This window comes from Vanellus vanellus (genome assembly GCF_965231255.1).
Source record: "Vanellus vanellus genome assembly, chromosome: 1".
NCBI classification, from domain to species: domain Eukaryota; kingdom Metazoa; phylum Chordata; class Aves; order Charadriiformes; family Charadriidae; genus Vanellus; species Vanellus vanellus.
In genome coordinates, this window is record NC_138905.1 from 34,550,074 (window position 1) to 34,567,378 (window position 17,305).

Here is a 17,305-nt window from a genome sequence, read left to right on the forward strand (position 1 = left end):
TACTTCTCCAGCTGAGGTTCTAAAGAAGCTTGTAGGTTACTTGTTGGTTGGCACTTTTTTAATTATTTTTTTTTAATTGCAGAGCTTCCAAGGACACAGACAGATTATGAAAACAGTCTGACCACAAAGATGTTCTTGTTCCAGTTTGTCAACTACTATTCTTCATGCTTCTACATAGCCTTCTTTAAGGGTAAATTTGTAGGTCACCCTGGAAATCCAGTTTATTGGCTAGGAAAGTATCGCAATGAAGAGGTAAGAATGTATGATAATGTTTGGTTTTAAGCAGCAGGAGCCATTAGTCCAGGTATTCTGCTGCAGTTAGGAGTGTATAGCATAGTTGTGCATATTTAACTTGAGGGTTCAAAACATGACTGCCTCCCAAGCCAATCGCCTCCTTAGTGACCGCTAGCATAAAAGAATATGACACGAGACCAGTTGGGCTTAGAAATGCATTACGCGTACCCAGACAAGCTTATTTTCCCATGGTCCGACAATCTGTAAATTGGCACACAGGAAAGGGAGAACATCAGCAGAAGGATTCCTGTTCTGCTGGGTGACCCTCGCCTGGTGACAGCACAGTACAGATCTGCATGACTTCACCTGGTATGGCACTCTTTCACTGGTGTCTTGTCAACCTGTCATATGTGACCACATGACTGGAATTGGCTTTTGCATACCTTACTGGAAAGGTTTGCCTAAATAGTCGTCTTATATTGCTTTAAGAAATGTTATCATCATAAACCAGGAATGCATTATTTTCAATGCTTCATTCATGCCTGAAACATTATCCAACTTCAAAAATGTTTCATGTCTCTCCCAACCTTCAGTGTGATCCAGGCGGATGTCTCCTTGAACTCACAACTCAGCTTGCCATCATAGTAGGAGGTAAAGCAATCTGGAACAACATTCAAGAAGTGCTTCTTCCGTAAGTTCAAACTATTAAGTAATCTGCTCTTTCATATTTGAAAGGTACTGCTTTTGCTTGATGCGTTCAGGCATTTGGACACTAAATTTGATAGGCGCATATCGTATTCTAGAAGAATATGGCTAGTCTTTTGGGGCCTTTTTAGACAGTTTGGATGTTTTTGGTCTGGTAGCTCTGAGCTCCTGTCTCTGTCGTTCTGACTGATTTTAGTTCTAATCAGAAATGCTTCCTTCCTCTGCAAATCAGACTCAATGTATTTCAGGTTGGATATTTAAAACTGAGGCAATAGAAGGTCTGAAAGTATTAAACTAAAGACTGCTGCTTAATATTGAGTGGAATGATTTGTTGTTAGACATTGGGCTTTTAAAAGTCATGTATAAGTTACTAAGTTAACTCATTTAGTTTTACAGTCATATGTGACATTCATAGTCCCTAGACGTTCTCTTTCAGTGGGAGAGAACTCTGTAAGGTCATGTTTTAATGTAAACAATAAGCAAAGTGCTAACCACACATGCCCTCCATTTCATTGAGGTTCATATACTGTGCAGGACCCTGTTCTTTCTCGCAGGACTTGTTCTTTATTATGCTGATCACTGGCTGTTATGTTACTTGGAGTAGGGAACTCCCAGTTTGCTCATGCCCTCCTGAATGCCATAAGCACCAGCCCATGGCATTGTATACCCTCTGGCTGTGGTTCTTCCAAGCCCACGAATTGTCCTCGTTTGCTGCACAGTGGCCCCATTTCAAAGTGTGTCATAAATACTGCGTAGGGCTGAGGCTAGGGTGCTCTGCTGAGGTACGGTTCCTCCAGACCCCAATGCTCTGCGTGTGCTGCTGGTTGCAGGGTGGACCTGTAGACCCATCCGTCTTTTCAACCTCTTCTTTTCCCTGGGGAAGGGTTCCTAGGCTGAACATGCCTGCAGATGTCAGCTCCAGCCATAGACAACTGACTCCCCCTTCTGTGTACTGGAAATAAATTCATCTGACCAGAATTTTTAATTCACTTCCCAGAGTGACAAGTAACATTTAGGTGTTGAAGTGCTGAGTATCACTTCTGGGTCTGGTTCTTAACTGCCTTCTCATTCTGCATCTCTGCAAGTATAAACCATTTGGGGTTTTTCTCTGTTGATAGACATTCGCCCCCATCCCCCCTTTTTTTAATATGGTTCTTTGATGCTGAAAATGGCTACAGCCAATTCATCAGTTTTCTTAAATTCTCCTGCAAGCCTTTCGGATGAGAATATCAGCCTCACCTCGATCCCTGGGAAGGTGAAGGAGCAGCTAATCCTGGAAACCGTTTCCAGACATATGAAGGATAAGAAAGTCATCAGGAGTAGTCAGCATGAATTCACCATGGGGAAGCCATGGTTGACCAACCTGCTAACCTTCTATGATGAAATGACTGGCTCAGTATATGAGGGGAGAGCAGTGGATATTGTCTACCTGGACTTCAGTAAGGCTGTTGACATTGTCTTCCATAAAAGCCTCATACAGAAGCTATTGAAGTATGGGCTGCATGAGCAGACAGTGAGGTGGACTGAAAACTGGCTGAATGGCCAGGCCCAGAGGGTGCTGATCAGTGGCATGAAGTCTAGTTGGAGGCTTGTCACTAGCAGTGTACCCCAGGGATCACTACTGGGTCCGTCCTGTTTCACATCTTCGTTAGTGATCTGGATGAGGGGACAGAGTGCAAGTTTGCTGATAACACCAACCTGATAAGTCAGAGGGTTGTGCTACTGCCCAGAGGGACCTTGACAGGCTGGAGAAATGGGCTGACAAGAATCTCATGGAATTCAACAACGGGAAGGTCAAAGTCCTGCGCCTGGGGGAGAACAATCCCATACATCAGTATATGCTGGGGGCCACCCAGCTGGAAAGCAGCTTGGCAGAAAAGGGACTGGGGGTCCTGGTGGCCACCCAAGTTGAACTTGAGCCAGCAATGTGTCCTTATGGCAAAAAAGGCTAACGGTATCTTCAACTGCATTAGGAGGAGCGTTGCCAGCAGGTTGAGGGAGGTGATCCTTCCCCTCTACTCAGCACTAGGGAGGCCACACCTGGAGTATTGTATCCAGTTTTGGGCCCACCAGTACAAGAGAGACATGGACATACTGAAGAAAGTCCAACAAAGGGCTACAAGGATGATTAAGGAACTGGAGCACCGCACATATGAGGACAGTCTGAGAGAGCTGGTACTGATCAGCCTGGAGTAGAGGAGGCTCAGGGGATCTCATCAATGTGTACAAATACCTGAAGGGCAAGAGTAAAGTAGAGGGAGACAGACTAATCTCAGTGACTAATGTCCAGTGATAGGACCAGAGGCAAAGGGCACAAACTGAAACACAGGATGTTCCCCCTGAACATTAGAAAACAATTTTTTACTGTAAGAGTGACCAAGCACTGGCACAGGTTGCCCAGGGAAGTTGTGGAGGCTCCATCCTTGGAGATATTCAAAAGCTGTCTGGACATGGTCGTGGACAACCGGCTCTAGGTGGCCCTGCCTGTGCAAGAAGGGGTTGGACCAGATGACCTCCAGAGGTGCCTTCCAACTTCAACCATTCCATGATTCTGTTAATTTTGTCAGCAGAAGGAATTAAACTGTCCAACCACAGGCCTACATTTAACTAGCTTTTTTGTTACCTTGAATTTTATGTGGTCATTTACCTGTACGACATAAATATAAATCACTATGATTCTGTTACATTACAGCTTTACACTCTTATTTATGGTTGTAAATAACTGCTTTCAGGATAAGGCAACAGAAGATTATACTCATGTTTGAAGGAAATTTTCAGTAATTCAAGAATAACTAAATCCACTGTTCAAAGCTATAACAGCACGAATGTAATTTTTTTTCCATTTACTGAACTTTTTAGGTTATTTTATTTATTTTAGTGGTCTTTTTCTCCCTGGCTGATAGTTGGGTTAAGAATCTAATCGGAAGATACTGTGCAGCTGCTCGATCAGAAAAAGTTGTTCCACGCTGGGAACAGGACTACCACCTGCAGCCCATTGGAAAACTTGGACTGTTTTACGAATATCTTGAAATGGGTAAGTGGCAGTTTAGTTGGGGTTCAGTGTTGCTGCTGGGTACGAACATGCTCTAAAGAAAATCTTCGTACCAGCAATGCTTAATAAGCGTATAGACAGAGGACATGAATGTTTTTCCAAGGCGAGTTTTGATGAGCCATTATAGATAGCGTTGCAAGCTTTTATTAAGCAGCTACGCCTCGATCCAGTTTATAACTAGGAAACAGCACATGATTGTACAAGGAGAAGAACTGCTGCTTCTTTGCCTCATCCTCCACGAAATGCATCCAGAAGGCAGACCACTACCACGTTCCAGTGTTGTGCAGTAGAGCCCTGTGTCGGTCTGCTCTGATGGGGACCTGCGGTCACCAGGACTTGCTGGTCTCTTGGGAGCTGGCAGATTTCCAGTTTGTTGCCACCATCCATTCTGTCACACCATTGCCAGCATACTTGTTGCAGCACCTGGACACCAGTAAGGTGATTGTTAGTTGAGGCTATCCAGCACAGCACGGAGACAGATAGACTAGGTTAGTCATTAGATTTCCAAGTCTTCATGATGAAGACACAAGAAAGAAACGGATGTTTAAATACCTACAATAGTTTCTCTTGCTGTGTTGTGACTTGTAACGTTTTCCTGGCCCCTCCACCTGGCAGGGTTTTTCAGCACTTTGCACTCCTATCTTCTCATACAGAAGATGTCTCTCCCACGGTTTGAGTATATAAAGCATATGTGCTCATATGTGCTTATCTCCAGTGAGTGAAAGCCCCATCAATGTATGTAACCTCTCCCCCTTTGACAGTTATACAATTTGGCTTTGTCACTCTGTTTGTGGCGTCGTTCCCCCTGGCTCCTCTTCTGGCTCTTATTAACAACATGTTGGAAATCCGGTTGGATGCGTGGAAGCTGACGACCCAGTTCAGGCGCATGGTTCCGCAGAAGGCACAAGACATCGGCGCCTGGCAGCCCATCATGCAAGGCATAGCCATTCTGGCGGTGGTCACCAATGTAAGTACGGGGCCAACAACTGCAAAGGGTAAAATGCCTTCACTGCAGGTGTTACGTCCAAACGTGGGAACACCATGTGTGGCGATGTAGCATTTCAATGATCTTAAACGAATTATGAGCATCAGTCCCTTAAGACTTCAGCCCCTGTGCAATAGCCTCTCAGTTACTTTCCAGATGTTTTGGAAACAGAATATGGCTACTGTCTAAAATGCTACATCTAAAGAATAAAGACATTTTATTTAGAGGAGCTAGCATCTTCAGAAAAATCTGTTACATATGAAGACTGTAGCACATCTTTCCTAAAATTATAGCACATAGTACAGAGATCTTTTCAGACAGTCTACAGCTAAATGCATTAATTTTGAAAAAATTAGGTTTCAGCTTAGCTAATTTATAATTGATTGCTCTTTCTAATTGTTACAATTGTTACGGTCAGTGCCTTCATATTTGAATTTGGCTTTAAGCAATTTTGCACTTAAAACAGAAATTCAGCTTCTTTGTTTTGTACTTATACATACAACATGTGCTGAAAATTGCAGCACTTACCTTTTGAAATCAGAATGAATTTTCTGAGAATTTGCAAATTAATGTCTTTTTCAGTTGGATTTAAAATTAATTTTGAAAGGGTTTCTTTAAAATATTTAGGAAAAAAGAACTTCTTTCTGATAAATATACTCCTAACAATGAAATTCAGACCTTTCAAATTTCCCATATCGTTAATTCACCAATATCTTATACATAGGCTGCATCGTGGGGAGAAAAATAACCCATTGGACTTTACCACTGTGAATTATTTGATTACTTATTCTTAAACAGTAGCTAATATGTATTATCTTTCAAAAAATTTCCACTGCTGGCTTTTCTCAAAACAGCAGTGACCACTGGTTTCCTCTGCAGGGACAGTAACACCACAGACTATCCATGGTTAATAATCTTTTTGACAATGTCACCATTTGCTACTGTTATCGGTGAGATCAGGGGTCCCTTCTGACACATTTTGAAAGGTAGCCGCTTCCTCCAGGACCTCGTCCTTGCAGTAACAGTACCTTGTTGCGCTCAGTAGGATTTTCTGGAGAAAACAGTTGAGCCTGAAGACCAAAGTTCATCTTAGCCCAAGCTTTCACAGGAAGCTCTGCCTGTTCGGAGAATGGGGGACTTCGGGTAAGAGGATGGAGATGGAGCTGAGCACTCTATCCCACGGCAGGAGCGTTGGAACTAGGTGATCTTGAAGGTCCCTTCCAACCTAAACCATTCTATGATTCTACAATCATAGATACTAACCTGATAGTTAGGGGACTTATTTCAAGTAAAAGAGCAATTAAAATTTAAATAAAGGGTGTGAGCTTATTTTTCTGTATATCTCAGGCACCTTCTATAGTCATTCGGTGCTTGGCTGTTCTGGGGTCTCAACTGCAGGGGTCTGGCTTTTCAGAAATAATGGAACAGGTACATGCACCTTCTCTCCCCACACCAAGGTGAGTGTCCCTGCATATTCGCCTCTCTTTTTTCCCCCACTTTAAAAAGTCTTTGTTTTGGCCCTGAAAGGAGGGGGGCCCTGTTTTCAAAGAACAGGAAGATTTTTTTTTCATGACCTGACTGCCTATTGGGTTGTCATCTTCTCAGTAGCTTGTTTTCATTATTTTGGGGGGCTGGGGGTGGTACCACATAGAAACAGAAGTCCAGGGTGGATTTCAGTGATTAGGAAAACTTTATGTGTCAGGCTCAGCTATCAGATGTATTTTCAGGTATTGAAAAGCCTCCCAAAATGACCATTATTCTTGTTCAGAACTTCATTTCGCACTACAGAAAATCAGCAGAACTTGACGATGGAATTTACAAGAGAATCTGGGAGACAGCGAGCTCGTGCATATGCTCCAGCTGTTCTGCAGTGCTCTGCTGAGGCAAACCAAACATAAATCCAGCTGTTCCATAGGCATGTGAAACATCCAAGGCCTACTAGTAAATCTGGTGTTAAAATTTAAAACAAAAGCCATGCAACTTCGGTAACACATGTACAGATTTTTAGAAATGTCAGGTGGCACCGGAGATACTTTTGGGCTCTTTTGGTTTACTGCTTGTGCAAAAAATTGTTAAAGATAACTCTCCCAGCAAATGATGGAAATCCCGGCAGACAACGCAAATTCCCAGATGAAGCATAGCTTCATCTAGCATAGCTAGAAGTACAGGCAACATTATTGATGCATCCATATCGTCTTTTGAACTATGCTGCTAGAAAACTTATAAAATAAAAGGCAAAAAAAATTCTGTGTTCCTGGAAGAAAAACAAATATGTTATGCTATTGGATAAGCTAACTGTCTTCCCTCGTCAATCCAGCTGGATCTTGTAATACCACTATGAAATGAAAAGTTGGGTATACATCTTGAGCTTGCTTTAAAATATTGTTATGACTACCTAAGTCGTAGTCCTTATGATATTCAGGGCAGAGTTAAAGTGGCTTTGGTGACCTTGTGGTGACTCAGACATGTGTAGGCTTCTGTTAGGAATGGATTCATGTCCCGCTTTCTGCAGAAAAATGACCCAGCAATGATTGTCTGTCGCTACCCAGTCACAGCACACCTGAGGCTAATCTGAGCTTTGCAACTTCTTTCACTCCAAATTCCTCCTTATGTGCTATACCCCTCAAAGCATCGCTGAAACCAGGGGAGTCCTCAATGTGCAGAAGTATATTGACGGCATGTGAGGGGCACAGCACCATGTCGTGTGCCAAAGGCCCTGCTGCAGGTGTTGTAAGGACCTCAAAGAGATCAGTGTTTCTTCCTAATGAAGCGTGGGCTATAAAGCCGTATACTAGATCAAATGCTAGAAACCGTTTTCTTCCTTTAAGTACGTTTTTTTCTTGTTTGACATCCAGGATCTAGTATAGGTCATCAGTCTTTCCTTTACCCTCTTTGCCTTGATTTTTCCTTAGTACACAGAAAGTGTTTCTTCTCTTCTGTGTGACTTGTTATAGCTGATTTGACTTGGGTAGCGTATCATCTTTTCCTTTGTGCAGTACCTTTGTAAGACCTGCTAGTAGCTTGCAAGCAACTTTTACACAAAACTATCAGTTTTGCGACTTGCCAGTCAGGCACCGGACTTGCTGTTGCATGATACCAAAGCATCTGTTGTTGATTTGAAGACTGATTTTAATTAGTTATGGTATAAATGGAAAACTGTGTGCAGCAAATCTTAGGAAGCAGAGAATGTGCTATTTGTTTGTAGTTCTCCAGTGCAATACCCCAAAATGCAGACCATAATTCAGGAGGAAAAAATGTTTTTCCTTTGAGAGGATGCCCTAAGATTAGCTTTCGTATTTCTGTCCTTACAGCTCTCTGGAGCACATCTGGAGTTCATTCCGAGAGAGGGAGGAGAGTGGGATGGGGTTCAGATTTAGGATGATGAGAGACCTGGGGCCTTGCAAAAAAATTCAGTAAGAGCAAATATTAAGTTGTGTAAATACCATATTCCAGCATCTTTCTAAATGATACGCAGAAGCAGTATCAAACTCATTTGGTCCAAAGGGAGAAGGGATTTTTTTGCCTTACTGTTCAGTTGCTGTTAGTTCATTTCTGGTCTGACTAGATGAGCTAATGAACAGAAAGAAATTATATTTAACTAAAACTTTCTGTGCTGTACTTCAGTTAAAAACAGAGTAATTTAGGTGCGAGGTCTTCTCCCTGCAACTGCAAGACATAGTAATATATATTTCTTGTCCGCCAAAACCACCTACTCTTCGTGTAAATATAAACAACACATAATTTTCACTTCATTGCACACTGACATGTAATGCTTAAAAACAGTTTTTAAAAGTGCATGCCAACTACACTTGATTCAAGCCAGAGTACAGTACCAAAAAAAAAAAAAAGTATCCTTAGTATCCTTGAAGATTTTAAATGAGTTTATTTTAGTCTTAGGACGCCTCCCTTTTCTTTCTCATCAGCCAAATTAATTTTCCTTCAACTGAACTCAACTGTAACAATGTTCTGGAAAGCCAAATATAGATTTTGGACCACGGTCTCAATCTTAAGTCTTGTTTTAGTGTTCAACATTTGGCAGCGGTGGTAATTGAGGTGCACCCTTTTCAACTCCTTGCCCTTTCTCTTCCCTGACTTTTCTCCTTGTTGCTCTCTCTGGTGTGGCACTGGCACCAGAGCTCCGACAGACACACCGTGAACCACATCAGGGAGTGGATCCAGCCGGGATTCCCCACCAGATCAGTGCCGTGATGTGGTCTGCTGCACAGCTGCATGGATGCATGAGTGAACTGCTAGGGGCAAAGGCAGGAGGGAGGGGGGTTGGTTTAGCTAGCACTGCCACCAAAGTGTTGTTTGAGGAACTGTAGAAGAGAGGTCTGCTTTTTTTGTACCTTTCTCCTCTCTCCCCTTCCCTTTTTTTTCAACTGTTACAAATAGCCCCTCAGGTTGGGGCTGTCTTGCTGGGAACGCTGCACCAGGGTGGACAATTTTTGCCCTATCTCATGAAAATAAGGGCATGCAGACGGCATGAATCACAGACTGGCATGAAGAGAATAAAATACTGATATTAACCAGCTCTTATGCTCCTCTGTTACCCATTACTGCTTAACTTTGCTGCTTCCTCTGTCCCACGCCTTTCCTATGGCTTTTTTCTGCCCCTTTTATACAACTTTGCCTAAATCTGCCTCCCCCTGATCCCATTAGATCCCTACTTCACACCTTTCTCCTCCACGTCTCTGCCCTGGTTCTTCCCATCCATGTTGTCAAGTGGGACAATGGGACAAAAGACTTCTCTTTCAGCCCTGGAGTGCAGCTCGCTCATCACTCCTTCCTGGGTGCTGGGCACCAGAGACACCTATCGTCATGGGCTGGCCGGGTGGCCTCTTGCTGGGCACTCTGCTGCAGATCGGGCCAGTGGAACGTCATCCTCATAGGGGAACCTCTTGCATTTGCAATAGCAGAGGAGGAGATTGGATTAAGCATAGTTAACCTGTCCTCAAGAACAGGATGTTTTGGGAAGTTCATGAGTTTAGAAAAGACTTCCCACAACAAACCCACAGATCCAGTTTCCTACCCGGTTTGTGACTGGCAGACTGAGCAGGACAGGGACTCTCTTGGGAGCAAGATAAAAACAAATGGCCACGTCATATGTAAAACAGTGCTATGCAGCTGCTACCAAAAAGATTATCTTGGCATCACGAGCAGTTTCCACACATGTACTGACAATGAAACTTATGAGGCATCAACTGCCAAGATGGAGTTGGGCTGGCCGGCGCCTCAGAAAGAGTGGGATGTTTCTGGGGTCAGGGATGGATCGGCTATATATGTATAATTTATTTAATTCCTTTACTCAAATCTAAGGGTCCCTGGTGAAATTTAATTTTCTATTACTGAAGGACTCTTCCGTTGTTTCCGTGAGTTTCACCAGGCAGGATTTCTTTAAGCATCTCATAAGTACATCTGGTAGCAAACACGTTTGCTGAAGGTTACCTCAGAGTACTTTAAGGTGAGTTTGGCTGCTGACCTCCACTGCGTGCTAATGAGGAACAAAGTGTATTATGGTGTAACTTTTTTAAGGCATCCAGCAGAGCTAGTGTAATTTAAAAACCATACAGAGTGCACATTCCAGAAAGAGATTGTTGTATGCCTGTGAGTGAGTACGTGCTAATTTACAGAGGGAACCACTGACTGGAAAAGTACATATTTTCTATTTTTAGCTCATACTGTAACTTTTGAGATACTAAGTATATGGCAAAGCCATGCATATTAAGGCTTATTTCTTAAACGCTGCTCTGCTTTTTTGTCTTCTTTTTCTGAAATGCAGGCTATGATCATTGCTTTTACATCTGACATGATTCCTCGTCTGGTTTATTACTGGTCCTTTTCAGTCCCTCCGTATGGGAGTCACAGCAGTCACACTATGAAAGGGTATATAAACAGTACACTTTCTGTCTTCAATATATCAGACTTCAAGAATGCAAGCAAGCCATTTTCCCCTTGGTTTGGGAACCAAACAACATGCAGGCAAGTGTCAAATAACCATTCTTTTCCAATGACAGAAATAAATATGATTTTTAATACCTAAATCATGCAATTCAGTTAACAATATCCGGTAAGAAATGTTAAAACGCAGTAAAAGCCAGCACATTTCGAAAGGCAGAACTGAGTGGAAGTATTCGCCCAAAAGTTTTCGCTGTGCAGGAAATTCTTCCGTTCTTTTGTTTTTCTCATAATAGATAGTCATCAAAAAAGGCACTTTAAAAGTTCTATAAGTGATTCATACCGTGGCAAAAAAAAAAAAAAGGGTCATTTCAACCAAATATAGCTTATTCTGCAGATGCGATTTTACCAGTTACTGCAGTTATGTGGAGCTAACTGTTCCTGGACGCCTTAAGCAGGGACGTGTCTTGCTCCATCCTCTGGCCGCAGTGCCGTACTGCAGAGATGCCTGAGACAAGTTCCCGACTTTCCTAACTTGCTTTCAGATACCGGGATCTCCGCTACCCTGCTGGTCACCAGCACCAGTATGAGCACAACATATACTACTGGCATGTCATCGCAGCCAAGCTGGCTTTCATCATTGTCATGGAAGTAAGTGTATGGGGTTTGGAGCATTGTTATTTAAACTTCTCTTCCCTTCGTGCAGAAAATCCTTCAAAGACATTCAGCCCAGGCACGGCTATCAGAGCTGGTGATGTGTGCTAGCATGGGCAAGAGCTTGGGAGATGTAAATTAAGTGTAGTGCCGTTAGAAAAGAAGTCTCTGAAGTCATGACATCAGCTGAGGATTGCCCAACGTGTTTGCTGTTTCTTTCCTCAAGAACTGTAAAATTACTTTTAGTATCAGAAATAGAAGGGACAGTTACACCAAAAATGTTTTTACATATACTTAAAGGAAGTTTGTGCACAGCCTCATGAATAAATATAGATAATACGCGTGCACTAGCAGAGTGAAGTCTATGAAGATGATCACTGCAAGAGGTGAGTCTCTAGATGCTCAAGAAGCAATTGCTCCTTCCTCTGCAGCTACAGTATGGGCTAATAAAAGATAGGGGTCGGTCCAAGATGAAGGGAGAGGAATATTAGGTATTATTTAATTATAAAATATACTTAGGAACTGATCCAGGGACTACTGAAGTCATCAGAAACACGCAACTGGTTAGATCAGGGTTCCTGTTGCAGAGAAAAGTCCATTGCCCCAGATTCATTTGAACAAACCTAAAACAATTTTAAAAGAAACTGTAACCAATATTTCCATGCAGGAGGGAAGCACTGGCTACCAGGGTTCCCCCAAAGTAGGCAGAGAAGTCCTTGTTAAAATCAGGATTAGAAAATCAGAAATTCTTGTTTATCAGACAATTATACTATTCATTAGTCATGTCTGCTTTTTTAAATACCATTCCACTGTGATAGATACTGGTACAGAACCAGCTCAGAGTCTTAAGAGGTAACGTGAGATTTCATTTATAATAATAATAACGTCCTGTTCAGCCTGACTGACATTTTTTCATTTTCACCTTCCCCAGCATGTCATATACTTTGTGAATTTTATTATTTCATATGTAATTCCGGATGTATCACAAAAGACCAAGAGCAAGGTCAAACGAGAGAAGTACCTAACACAGAAACTCTTGCATGAGAACGATCTCAAAGTTGTGAAAAAAACCATGGGGAAAATAGCCGACAAAATTATCAAAGGAGTCGACAGCACTTTCCGACCTAAAGCTGAATAATTACTTTTTTGTATGGAATAACAGTATTTAGCCAACTAATACCTGTCCAGATATTACCAATAGCTAATCAAACACTTTGGATTAATTCCCTTTACTAAACATTATTTCTTGCAACTGTTACCTGCTCATTTACCAGTTTCCCTTGGACAAATGCAACCACTGTGACTCAGATAAGAGTTATCAACTTTTTTAACGGCTTTACTAGGACTTTTTTCTAACATGTGAAGATAAAAATTATTTTTCATCTTAAGAAGATGCAGATTAATTCTCAAATGCATAGAGTGCTTTTCACTTTATTTAGGCATCAGCTATTAGATCTCGTTTGACTTGAATAAAAACTTAAGAACAAGAATGTTTTGTTGTAAGAATACCATCATGTCTTCTGAACGAGTTTTGATTACTTGCTGATGCAAACGCCAACTACAAAATGAAGAGGCAAAGCCAAACCAGGAAGGAAAGAGAAGAAAAATACAACTGAAAATCATGTTGTTAAGCCATTGGAATTGACATACTAAGAGCTGTTGTGTGCTACTCTGAATTAGCTATGCATACTGAGACTCAAATGGATAACAAGATATTTCAATTAATCATGGACGTGGATCACAAGAAGCAGCAGGACTGTAAGCCCATCCTGTTCATCAATCTCTGTGTAAACAGGAGAATTACCTTTGAAATCAATGCATACAAACTGACTTTACAGCACTCTAAGTGAGTAGAAAACTCAGGCATTTTATCTTTCCCCAGTCAATGGACTTTCATCAGTTCCCTTGCCCGTTCTGCTCTGAGTGACCATAGCCTTGAAGGTCTCCTACCTGTAACAGTAATGAGTGTTAAAAGTCTTTTCACGTACTATATCAATAATTGTGGAGGGCTGTCTTTTGCAGTTTTCTCCCACACCAGAGGCACCGTGCTCTTCCCTGCAATATTTCGAGATAGGAAGAATGTGGAGCTGGACCTGTTGTGGTACAACATTGCGTGATAAAGTGAATTCTGACAAGACCATGAATCTACTGAAACTGGAGATTGGAATAAACCATTTAATATGCCTTAACCGTGTTATGAAGCTTTAAATAACTAGGAAGGACATTAGAGGTGTGGATCCATGTGCTAGAGCCATCAGTCATCCTCAAATTAGGCTGCAGATCTGTTTGGCTATCTTGGCTCCAGTTGCAAACTGGGCGTTAGGGAATTACAGATTAAGCATGTATGTAGAGCTCTGCTTTGTGTCTGCAGCAGTGATATTCCAGATTAATAACGTGCTTTCTCTTTCAGCAGTTTTAGTGGACCAATTTCTACAACTTCTGAAAACCAAAATCTTGTTAAAAAAAGCAAAAGTATGCCTGGACTCTGTAAACCAGGAGATTACTGATGCATTTGTAATTTTGTACTCTTCATAAATGTAATAGATACGCAGAATTTTTAGGCAGATTACTCATATATTTTTTTACATATTAAGAGGTTTATTTGTAGAAACTAAGTAGCATTTATAAGACGTGTTTTATCCCACTAATAATCAGAAGGAATCAAATGTCTGAATTTTGTAGCAAAACTTCCAAATAGTGACTGCTGTGTACCTCAAGCCTGTCCTTTGAAATGGCGACATTTAAACCAGAAGAGGTAGCACATTGTGGTGGTTTAGGCTGAACTGGCCACTGGGGATGTGGGGCACCCCAGATGGGACCGACAGACACTCCCCCCCACCTCTCTTCAAAGACAGAAGCAGAGAAGGGAAAAAGAGACTTAAGAGTTTAGAAGGGGAGTCCTTTCAGCAGTTATGGTACATAAGCTTTATTCAGCAAGACTTAGCGTGATTGCATGTGTACGGAGAAGAATGTGAGAGGAAAGTTTGGTTGAAAAATCAAGGAAAGATAAAAGAAAGAAACTCAGGTTCCAGAGAACCGCTTGCATTTCTGGCACTGAAGGACCGAAGCTTACTTATTATAATGCCCAGAAAACTGTGTGTAGACACCACCTGAAGACAAAAAAAGACCCAGGACAGAGTAATAAGATAAACCGTAACGATAAATGACAAGTCAACCAGAGCAGTGATGGAACCAGTGCTTCTTTGCACAGGGAATTCTACCCATTGCCATTTATTTTGGTTTCAACAGAATCATGACAAGTCTTCAATTAACCAGGAAGCAAGTATAAATTGGACAGATGGACAAACACTCAAGTTTCTGAACAAGACAGGATTTTGTATCAAAATATATCCCCTCGATACTGGTTTGACCTTTTTCCCGGATCACAGGAAGGTTGGGGCTGGAAAGGACCTCTGGAGGTCATCTGGCCGTACCCTGCCTTGCTCAGGCAGGGCCACCTTGACCAGGCTGCCCAGGACCATGCCTAGATGGCTTTTGAATATCTCCAGAGATTGAGACTCCACAGCCTCGGTGGGCAACCTGTGCCAGTGCTCAGTCACCCTCACACTGAAAAGGTGTTTCTTGAGGTTCAGAGGGAACCACCTGTGTTTCACTTTGTGTGCATCCGGTCACTGCGTAGTATACCAAACTTCTCTTTAAAACAAATTTTTGTCCAAAAAACTGTTTCATGGAACAATTTTAGTGAATCGCTTGGGACTTCCCTGTGCAAAATGAGTTTAGTTAAAAAGGCCAGTCAGCTCCTTTCAGACTTGGAGCTTTTGGTTTTAGCTTTGAGCTGGCCCTTCCCCATCTGTAGTTGTGTTGAGCTGAGAGATGCCATTTTCATACCCCCATCAGTGATGACAGCGCCAGAGTGCCTTAAATACCTTTTCAGGTGCGGTGTTGGAGGGCTGGGGCAGGCAAGGAGGCATCCTGTGATAAAGGGGAAAAAATGCAGCACAAAATGGACCATTTCGGGTAATTATTTGGTCTTTAGGAAGCATTTATTGCCCTCTTTGAGAGGTAAGAGACTAGGAAACAAAGGAATTGAGTGCCTTGCCTGGGGTCACACTGTGAGCAGTGGCAGAGCTTGAGGCTGATTTTCAGGAGTGCCTGGTCTTCTGCTCCTTGTTTGGTTCCTGTGGCCTCTCTCAGTTGCCCTTTTTAACATCAGTTGGCAGTATTTCCTAAAGGGGGAGCTGGCCCTCAGTGTCATCTAGAGTTTATATTCCTGCCTTTAAAATAATGATTTAAAAAAAACGTGCTACATCAGCAAAGTGTGTATATCTACGACTTGGGCTCCTCCCATAATAAAATCCTAATCAGCTTTGGGTGTGTTACTACATTGCCATTTTTGTTCAGATCAGGAGTGTGCTTTTGAAACTAGTCTTCCACTTGTCCCCGCTTTCTGGGCAGAGCTTCCCATCACAGACTGGTCTCAGGGCACAGGGACTGAGTTCCTCTTGGTTTAAACTCAACCAGAAAGCAGGTTTTAGGTATGCACTTGATGGTCTCTGACAGGCACTTAGTCCAGAGAGCTAAAACCAGAGCTAGGCTGAAAAGAGCAGTGAGCACTGCGTGGGCATCACCTAGTCAACATCAACTTTTTGCTCTAGTGATTTGCTTCTGAAGTGCCACGCTCCGTGCTAATGTAGCTGTAACATTGAATTTCAGAAGACGTTATATCAGGAATTCAGTTCAGTTTGCCATGTGCACAGTGTTATTCACAGCACAGTTCTGAATGAGAGAGAAAGAAGAGGGAAACCAACAGAGTGCCTAATAATTGCATTTTAATAGTTTGATTTAAGCTGTGCAATTTCTGTAGCCTCTACCTCCAACTGATGAAATGTGCTCTGCTTATACACAGGGAGCGCTGCGCAGGCATCACAACAAAATGCTGGGGGGGGGGGAGCAGTTGCCAACATATGAGTATTCATAACTAACTTTTTTTTGTTTTTTTTTTAGGCCAGGTCACTTTAATAATATTTAAAGATCTGCTCGAAGGGAAAACTAACATTCGTTTTAAACTATGACTCAATTTTACTCTTTTTTACACTTGATATGTCGGCCAGACTCTTACTTTATACAGATCTGTTGAAGTCAGGGTGAATTTGGACCAATAACCATTTTGTTGCCTTAACACGCAGCATAAATTACAGACCATCGCCACTGTTCTAGACTCTGTGTATGTTGATAAAATTCAGAATGTAAGAATGTATTTTTTTGTATTTTTTTAAGAATGTTTGCTATTAGTTTCTGAATATTAAGGTTTTATATTTATTGTCATTAAATAAAGTCTATTTTAAAATAACAATACATCTGATATTGATTAGCATTGTTTGTTTATCCATGAATGGTAATGCTGCTGCCCAATGCCACATTTAAATTCTTACGATGTCATCCCTGTCTAATTTCCATATTCTGCCTCTTTTTCAGTCTTTTTCCATTAAACTCTTACTACTGCTGAAATTTATCTCCTGTTTTTCCTGCATCTTCTAGATGGAAGTCATTCCTTTCAACACCAAGTCGATGACAAGGACCATTATGTTCTCATACAAATAAACAGTTTAGGTCTTCATACCCTTTCACTCCTGTCATGATAAACCCTGTGTTATGTTTCAGACTCATCATTTATTTCTTCATCTGGATTGAGTCTGTGATGCTCCCACCTCCGGGCAATCCACCTTCTCTATCTCTCCCTGCCAGCCAGCCAGCCAGCCATCAGGTCTCTTCTGCATCTGCTCTGACTCCTCTACTTCGAGGAAATCCTTTTCTAA

At 41.9% G+C, this 17,305-nt stretch overlaps 1 protein-coding gene across 1 annotated transcript in view; it reads left to right on the forward strand.

Moving 5' to 3' along the window:
* ANO6 (anoctamin 6) overlaps nt 1-13,314 on the forward strand; it is a gene marked incomplete at its 5' end in the record, with an annotated part of 74,214 nt that extends 60,900 nt beyond the window's left edge. Inside the window, 7 exons of the mRNA XM_082498358.1 lie at nt 83-252; nt 828-925; nt 3,843-3,973; nt 4,753-4,958; nt 10,759-10,958; nt 11,420-11,525; nt 12,460-13,314. Of these exons, the coding sequence (XP_082354484.1) occupies nt 83-252; nt 828-925; nt 3,843-3,973; nt 4,753-4,958; nt 10,759-10,958; nt 11,420-11,525; nt 12,460-12,666 (1,118 nt within the window). The 3' untranslated portion in view covers nt 12,667-13,314. The remainder of the gene's footprint in view (nt 1-82; nt 253-827; nt 926-3,842; nt 3,974-4,752; nt 4,959-10,758; nt 10,959-11,419; nt 11,526-12,459) is intronic.
* Nucleotides 13,315-17,305: the final 3,991 nt, after the last annotated feature.